At 44.6% G+C, this 9101-nt stretch overlaps 1 protein-coding gene across 1 annotated transcript; it reads right to left on the bottom strand.

Moving 5' to 3' along the window:
- Window positions 1–7129: 7129 nt before the first annotated feature.
- GCNT3 (glucosaminyl (N-acetyl) transferase 3, mucin type) lies at window positions 7130–8629 on the bottom strand. The gene is made up of 2 exons (XM_086620339.1): window positions 8514–8629; window positions 7130–8459 (listed from the first exon to the last, which is right to left on the bottom strand). The coding sequence occupies exon 2, from the start codon at window positions 8447–8449 to the stop codon at window positions 7130–7132; it is 1320 nt and encodes a 439-aa protein (XP_086476465.1). The 5' UTR covers window positions 8450–8459; window positions 8514–8629.
- Window positions 8630–9101: the final 472 nt, after the last annotated feature.

Raw genomic sequence — 9101 nt, 5'->3', positions numbered from 1 at the left:
GACAGAGACTTCTCAGTCTCCAGTTCTCTGTAGCCTTTGGACTCTCTCCTAGAGTAAATAATTATATATTTGATTTTGTTCCAATTAAGAGTGCATTAGTGTATCTACTATAGCATTTTTCCATTAAAACCACACAAATTAAAAGCACAATTGTACTGATGATGTGAGGTTATTAGTAGAATGGATTTATGTTTTACATTCATTGATACTCCTGTATCAGACTTCTCTTGTAGTTCAACAGTTGTATACTTCTACTATAGTACTCTCAGCCTTAGTGCTACCTTAACTCTTAATTGAAAGGAAAAGAAATATTTAACTGAAAAAGAAAATAATGTAATGAATATATATACTAAGAAAAACTACAAATGAATAATTTTGTTGACAAAGATGTCTGTAACTTCGTAATCACTGGAATTCAAATCAATGTGAGCAGGAACCAGAATTATGTTCGTAATTCAGGACAACTTCACTGACTTGTTTTAAAAGAGAAGTAATGGTCCCATTGAAGCTTTAGACTTGGTCCTTTGGAAGGAGAAGGTGACGGGGTACTCCCTGTGCTGATGCATAGCAGTATTACTTAGAATTGTATACTCTCCTTATCCGGTGGTTCCTATTCGGCATGATAACAGATTTGAATATTGCCTTGCCTTGCAAGGAAGCCTTTGAAAAGGAAATGCACATTCTGAATTGAATTTAAATGCTCTGTACCTGAGTCTTACTGTACTGAAAAAAAGTGCAAATACTTAAGTGACATCGATATTCTTGATTAGCTTGTTGTTTAGCCTGAGTTAAGTGAGCGGCAAAAAGTGACATAGGTGGAAAAGATATTAAATGTTACGGATGCTTCTGAACCGGTCTAAGATTTTTCCTTTTGCTGATAATAATGTAGTCTTAAACGAGATGCACAACAGACTTTAAGAATTTCTGGTAACATAGGCTAGCTCTGTTTGGTTATGGCAAATGCATCGAGCTGATGTTCTGCCAACCACTTGTTTTCCACTCTCATGGAGGAATCCTTCTTGTTTTCTGTGTACTTTGTATTTAATTTACAAAATAAATATTTTGTTACAAGGTTGACTACTTATTGTTCCTAAAATTAGCTTACATATGAATCTTCCATCTCCTTCACGACAGTGCAGTGTTAGCTAAAGCAGGTATCTGATATATTTGCATCTGTGGGATGTTTCGAGGACATGGAATTCAAATCTGGATGCATACAGACATACTGAGTTTACCTAGGTACACAAAGAATACTTGAACTTTTGTGTCCAATGCTATTCTTTGCTCTTGTGGCCCTTTTGTTTTGAAAGCCAAAGGGCAGGCTGTGCATATGCAACAGAGAAGCATATGGCAGCCTTGTTCCTTGCACAATTACGTATGGTGCAGAAGCTCCAGGTACCACTTGTTCAGTGAATATACAGCTGAAAACTGTGGAAGTTAGTGTTGGTTTTGTGTATGTGAAGAAACAACATGAATAAATGTTGCTTCTAAAGTAAACCTCACACAAGTCTGCTGTTCCAACTTTATCTGTTTTTTTTTTTCTGAATTTGTTTGGAAATATCCTCTGTTCCTAGCTTACTTCTAGTTTCTCTTTCTGTTGTTTTTTCTAAACTATCATTTTTTTCTTAAACTCCTCATGCAGAATAAGGTATTTACCCTGTTAACCCTGAGATCTCTTTAGAAAACAGCTCTTGAGGCATACTGAAGTGTAAATAATTCTTGGGAATAACCTTTTGGTGTCTAGAATGCTCCAGTGATGTCTCAGGGAGTATCTGCCTATGGGATGAAGATTGCTGCCTGCTCAGTGCAAAAGAGGAGCTTGCCTGTACTTCTGGAGGAATGAATTCCTGCAAACCTCACAGCTGTCAACACAAGCTCTGACACTAACTTGGCAGTACACATTCTTTTTGGCTCTAACCATGTTTCTGGATGGTGTTTGTCCAGACCCCAGATCTGCTACTTCTGTGGAGGACTGTTCACCGAAGGAGAGGGGAGCAAAGAGAAGGTAAGGGCATCTGGTGCCAATATTCTTCTGCTTTTTATTGCTTTCCTCTCCATAACTTCTTGCTACTTGCTATTTTTTATGTTTGAATTTCAACTATCCCTCCATGTTCATAAGATTTACTGTGCTTTGTGGTCTGGAAGAGTTGTTGAACTTAGCACTTAAAAGCGTTAACTGCACTTTTTGTTATACTAAGCTATTTTAATATCCAGCAGAAGACAAACCATCTCACTTGCTACAGCATCAGCATACTTGCTGCTGCCTATTTTGTTCCTCCTTGCCTGCAGTGTTATGGACCAATTCTTTTATTTGTTTTTGTTTTTGTTTTTTTTATTTTCTTCAGAAAGGTCACAGTTGCTTCCACCTATCAGTAGTAGAGACAAAGTAAAAGATACTTTTGCACCTTGACTTTGACCTGGAATGGATGTTTCTATTTAGAAAGTAAATTAACTTAAAAGAAAGTGAAGGAAAGGAAAGAATAAACACCAATACAGAAGTGCAGTGAGTGACTGCCTGTGTTTAAATACGGCTTCCAAGAAAAAGAACATTGTGAATTCCGTAAGTGCACAAAACAGGCAGTAATCTGAGGTAAACTGTTTGCTCAGTCAGGGATGTCAATACCTGATAAATGTTATCAGAGAGACACAAATTAAAGGAAGGTGCAGAGCAGGAAGAACTTCTGATGGATTCCCAGAAGACAAGTTTAATCAGGATCATTATGTACTTTTACGCAATGACTGGGTACAATGAGGTAGATGAGTTACACAAAGCACACATACTTGCTTTCAAAGATCTCAGCAGCTTAGAAGGTGGTATTTCCATGAAGGTACCAGTGACTTGATTTTGCTTTTCTGTACTCCAAAAGTTCTTGGAGGGGCCGTGTGTGTGTGTGTGGAGGGAGACAGGGAAGAAAAGTAGGAGCATGGTAAAAAGCATTTTAACTGTAATAAGACTGTACTGGGAGATGTGGACTTTTCCTTCACTGTAACTTAAAAGGCAATCTTTGTTAGGAAAATAGCTTTGCTCGAAGATAAATTTAATGTATAAATTAGCCATTATGGCTTACTAGGTAGTAAGTCACAGATATATGAATATTTTGGTTTTCACCTTGTGCTAAAAGGAGCCTGCACCCTCCAAGGAAGTGGAAAATAGTTCACTGAGAGTCTAGTTAATGTTTCATGGTCACTGCTGTTGCACTCAGGAGAAAAAGGACACCCTAGCCCTGTTCACTGAATCAATTTTACTCATGACTGCAAATCCTTTACTGATATGTTGTTCCTATAGGTCATGTTTGCTTCCAGTTTGTTCAGAATTTATTACCTTGTTTCCCCTGAATTTATCTCAGTTGACCTATCTCTTTATTATAGGACATTTCAGAGATGATCATATAAAGTATGAAAGAAATGCAAAGCAAGAAGGAAATAGACCCTCCCAACCAGAGTTAAGAAGAGCTGTTCATGTACCTGCTGTGTAAATGTGTATTATGCTAGCTTCAGCTCACACTACGTGCTCTTGTAAAAATAAAGTGAAAACTACTTGAAAATAAATATAAACTAAAGCCAAGTGAGTTTTAAAAAAATCTGTTCTTCAATTTCAGAATTATAGTTTCACTTCCCTCCTGTGCATAGCTTGAAAGGTAAATGGCAATTTGCAATGGATTTCCTCCTTAAACAACTGGTGGTTTATTTAAGTTCAAGTTGTTAGTTAACGATTGTAGACAGAAGTGTCAGAAGTAGATTTTCATCCTCTCACTAGACAAAGTTAACACTAGTATTGCTGATTTGACTGTAGTTCCAATTTGGATAGCCCAAAATTTTACTGATTAAGTTCATTTGGGGTTAACCTAGTTTTTGGAGGTGAGCTATAGTCTGATATGCCAGTGCTACTTTGGGCTGAAGCTCATCGTACCCTATTTGAAGTTTATTCTTTTTTCAGGTCTGCAACTAACCTTGACAAGTTACATCCTTTCTTTGTGCCCTGTTGCCAGTTTTCTAGGATGTTAGCTATCTTATTTCTAAGATACTTCAAGATCTCTGGAATACAAAGTTCTATATTAGAGTTGAATGATTTTTTTTTTTATTGTAATTTGTAATGGCAAGGAACATAAATCTTTTTTTTTTTTCTTTTCTGTATCACTGCCTTGACATGTGACTGCACTCATAAATCTGACATTTCTAATGTCTTTGGAAGAGGAAATGGTTCAATGTTCCTTTGTAAGAATCTTTTTGTCTTAATTCACCTTCCAAATATGGAGTAGTCTTGTTCTTTGTGAAGAAATTAAGTCACTACTAAAAGGAGAGGGTGAGTGGAAAATAAATTTGCACAAGATATGCCTTTGTTTTGGAACCAAATCATCTGAGATAAATTGTGAGTAATAACACAAATGGAATCTGAAAATTTTCTTTGATTCAAGAGAATTGGATGTGGAAGTTTACAAGTTGTTTATATCTCCAGATAGTAATGCCAGAACATTTGTTTCATACAAATCAGTGATCTCTTTGAATGGAGAAGGCTGTGTAGGCTATGTTGTTAAGTTACTGCTGCTTCTCTTAGTGTGTTGTCAAGCTGGTTTTTTGGTATGCTGTTTTCACTGGAGGCCTTCATGTGCTATGAATAAGCTCTTTCAAATGCGGATAAATGCTAGATGATCTGTCTCCAGGTCTACCAGGAAAAGCATAGATGCAACAAGTAACAGTAAAGAAAGAGAACTTAGACTTGCTAACTTACCATGGAACAGATCTGAAGTGGTGCTTTTTTTCCCTCAGATCTAGATACTTGTCTCTGTTTCTCCATCCATAACATTTTTGTCAGGGCAAATTATCTGTCAATAATAGATGAAACACTGTTATAAAATAGTGTGTACAAGCAATACTTCATATTTCTGAGAGAAGAAACAGCTGAAGAAGTTAAACATATTTACAGTGAAGGGGATGAAAATTACTGTTAACAAATCTGTAAGTAACCTGTAAGTATATAATCTTTCTTTACAGGTACATTTGCACAGTATATAATAGAGAGGTCCTTCTTTGAACAATCTTCCCCTATTTCAGGCTGGGGCTTCTTCCACTCCCCAACACCTTTTCACTTTTTATAGGTGCTCAGAAGGTTCTTTGAGAAATAAATTATTTAGATCTTCATATAGACATCCAGAAACACACTGACCCTGCTCTGCCTCATTTAGTCAGGAAACTTGAATGTATCGCAGTTCCCCAATGAGCCACTGGAGTGGTTTACCATTTTGGGCTAATATGTATTACTTCCAAGTAAACGAAGGAGCTCTGACAAGCAAAATCAGATTAGGCAGCAGTGGTTAGATGCAGTCTTCTATGTTGGGAGACTTGAGTTCTTGCCCTGAGTCAGCAAAGAAGTTTTGCTTGTTGTAAAATAATGTACTAGACATAGAGACATTCACTATTTAATGTTGAGTTTGCTGCTAAAACCATTTTTAAATTTTCTGTATTACTATCAGATTAGCATAAAGCTTTAATCTCTTATTGTAGCAAATGTCTGTTTACGTAAGTTGGAAAGAGCTTCCCAGTGAGACCAGCAATCCTATTACCTTATTTTGTCTTTTTGAATAAACAAATGCCCACTGATATGTCAGGTTTTTGTGTTTGAGAGCTTTTCTTGCCAGTAGTTGGGGGTTTTTGCCTATAATGTTTGCTGTGAAATCACCACGTCATTTTAAAAATCAGCATTTTATAACCAAGTTCATTAAAAAAAATGTAACAAATTGCAATGACACACTTTTCAAATCAGTTATTTCATCTTCTCAATCCTATTTAAATCAATGTTTTAAAAGATCTGTGGGATTGCGGTCATAACTTAACTTCATGTAAATGTAGCCTGGTGCTATGAAATTGCTTCAGATGTTCTTTGGTAAAATGCTAATTCTCCACCAGGCACCTCGAATTTATAAAGGTGAGAGTGTTTACTGACAAAAAAAAAAAAAAAGAAGAATTTTTGGTAGCACAAGACAACTGAATTAATTCATTAGCATTATAGGTAGTGAAAAGCTGTTGGATCTATGGAAAGTGGCTGGCTCTAATGCGAGAAAGGTGGGAAAATACATGTGGGTGAAATACATTTCACAAATGTTTGTTTCAGCTCCTAGAAAATGAAGAAAACGACTCGTTGGATGATTGTTTTGTTCATCTAAAAGGCCAGATACGCTACGGATATGGCAATTATATTACCGAGAGCACTCCTCACAAAAATCTCTTTCTGGGAGGATGGAAACGAGAGAGGAAGGTTTAGAAAAATGTAGGTTTGCACACCATTAACTACATAAGCACCCCTCTCCTGCTGTTACAGATGGAGAAGTGGGCGCAGAAGGGTTAGTTGGTTTAATGGTTGTGCTCCTAGGCAGAACTTCCTCAGAGGACTACAGGATACAGAATACCAAAGAGCCATCTGTTTTAGTATATTTTTATTTATGGACAGAAATTAGACTTTAAAGTGATACAAAGCAGCAGCCAGATGTTATGCTGAGCAGTGCAGCAGGTGCCAGGAGTGGGTGGCCTGGCAGGTGCTTTGTAGAAAAGCAAATTAATTATTTCAGCTCTGCTCGTAGCAGGACGTGGAGTCACCGCGGTCCATGGCCTCGCCCTGCCCCTCTACAACAAGCAGCCCTGGGGCCACCTTTGCGAACAGACTGCAGAAGGACACCAGAACAATTCGCTACCTCCTCGCCTTTGGGCCGGTCGGAGAGAGAGCGGCCCGCACGGAGTCTCTGAGGAGAAGCCCGCGGGGCCCCGGGGCGCAGCAGCGGGCAGGAGAACAGCGTAGGGGGCACCGAGCCCTCTCGTCCTTCAACGCCGGGCATCCCCTCCGCTAAGCCTCGCCCAGGCGACCCCCGGGGCGCCCGCCCCTTGCCCGCCCCAGCGGGCGGGACCGCCGCTTCGAACGCTGGTTACCTCGCGCCACCGCTTCCCCTCAGGCGGCCGCTTCCCCTCAGCGGGCCGCCCACCCCGCGGAGAGATCCCTCCGCCAGCGCGGGTAACGCGCCGGCTCTCGTCTCCCCTCACGCCGTCGGTCTCCCGCCCCTCCCGCTGTCCCTGAGGCGCTGCCGGCCGGACTCGCCTACGGAAGGAGGCAGGTGCTGGCGGGCGTCTCCGCGGGCTCCCCTCAGAGTCCCCGGCCGTAGAGGGCCATGTGGCGCAGGTGCTCCTCCAGGCACTGGATGGCGGCATCGTCCACTCGGGGGTCGAACTTGTTGGCCAAGAGGTGGTGCTGCTGGAGCATCCAGGGCACGTCGCCCACCCCGTAGATGCAGACGGAGCGCTGGTGCCGGCCGGTGCAGGGTGGGTATGGCGCGCCCTTGCTGGTGTCGCCCTCCATGTACTGCCACTTGACCAGGCGGGGCAGGGCGTTCATGTCTGAGAGCTGGAACTTGTCACTCTGGGGCATGGCGCCCGGCACGCCGGGCATGCGGTTGAGGGTGGCCCAGACGTGCTCGTCAGGGCTGTAAGTGTCCTTGGCCCACTCAAGGAACTGCTGCGCCGTGGGGTTCTCGAAGATGTGCTGCACGAAGGCCCGTGTGACCACGATGTATGCGCTGCCCGTGAACATGGGGGAGTTGTGGGGTGGCGGCAGCTTCTCTGTGGCTGTCCGGGAGATGAACTTCCCCACTTTGTGGTGGTACCGCCAGCGCTCCTGCTTGAGGGCCGAGGGCTTCTCTGACTCCATGCTGTTCTGCCCCTGCAGCACCTTCAGGGCACGGATGATCTCCGCGTTGGTCTTGATGGGGAAATCTGTGCCGCATGTGTTGATAACGTAGCGCCATGGCGTGGGGCTCTGCAGCAGGTCCTGCATGCAGTTGAGGTCAGCCTGCAGCCGGGACCAGGAGGCATAGACCACATTTTCCAGGCGGCTTGCCACAAAGACGTTGGGGAAGCAGGCCACGATGGCCCGCACGGCCTCCTGGAAGGCAGCCGGGGACTTGCTGTCAATGTGGACGCAGTAGACGTTCTGGGGAGTGTAGAGGGACCGCAGGAGCCGCTCGAACATCTCGATTTTGTTGTGGACGACCATGGAGTAGGCGATGGGGAACTCTGCCTCCTCCTGGCTCAGCGGGAACTCGATGAACCGCCGGGTCTCCTTGAAGTTGCTGCAGTCCTTCGTCATGTTCAGGTACTCACCGGGCGTCAAGGAAACTCTTTTGTTGGCAACCTCCAGGTTGCTGAGCCGGGCCTCCTGGATGGCCTTCTCGTCGCCGCGGACGACCCCCGAGCAGTTGATCCTCATGCCGGGGGAGAGCTCCAGCGCCGCGTAGAGGCGCTGGCGGCAGCGGGGGTGGGCGGCGGGGCAGGGCCGCGTGGCGGAGCGGAGCGCCACGGCGGCGGCCAGCAGCAGGGAGCCGAGCAGCGCCGCGCCGCGCCGCCGCGCCTGCGGGGGGCTCCGCTGGCACAGCCGCATCCCCCGCGGCGGCGGCGGCGGCGGCGGCATGGCCGGCTGCCTCGCGCGCCGCTCCGCCACGTGCGGCCGGCCCGCCCGCCCCGCCGCGCCCCGCCGGGTCCGGCCCGGCCTCTCGGGTGGGCTTCGGCGAGAGCGCTGGGGCCGGTGCTGCGCCAAGAGCAAGCTGACAGCCTGGGTGCCTGCTTCCTGGGTGGCGGTGAAATAGTGTCGGGGCGATCGCAGCGTAACCGCAGGTGAATAAAAAGAAGTCTCCTCCCTCCCCGTGGCGTGGCCGCGTTTGGTGTTATCAACGCCGGAGGCGGTTGTATACCGTGTACGTCTGTTTAAAAGAAGTTGCTTTATCTTATCCCTGTCCAGCATGTAACGCAAGGAAAATTCCCGTAAAACGCAACCCCGTTTAAACACACTTGAAAAAAAAAAAAAACAAAAAAACTTTCCTAAGTGACTTTGGGATCCAGCCTGCTTTTCCAGTGTTCACATCGTTCCAACTTAGAGGTCAAGGAAGTGACAGCAATAGTGCTGTAGTCTAGAAGCCCAGCTGCAGCAAGCTTTCTGCTGGCCTGTGGCATTTTGAGCTTTAGTGAAGGATTGTTGCAGAAGATGTTGGACAACTGGGCAAAGTGGAATCTCTGCTCGTACAGTGGAAGCAGAGGGTGAAGACAGAGGCCATGGTTTATAAGTA

This window comes from Tauraco erythrolophus, chromosome 14 (genome assembly GCF_009769465.1).
Source record: "Tauraco erythrolophus isolate bTauEry1 chromosome 14, bTauEry1.pri, whole genome shotgun sequence".
Taxonomy (NCBI): Eukaryota; Metazoa; Chordata; class Aves; order Musophagiformes; family Musophagidae; genus Tauraco; species Tauraco erythrolophus.
Note: the sequence above shows the minus strand (reverse complement) of the source record. Positions and strands in the feature narration are given on the sequence as shown.

Bases quoted from the DNA above. Each gene is read 5' to 3' on its own strand.
- GCNT3 (XM_086620339.1), bottom strand. From the start codon at position 8,449: ATGCCGCCGCCGCCGCCGCCGCCGCGGGGGATGCGGCTGTGCCAGCGG.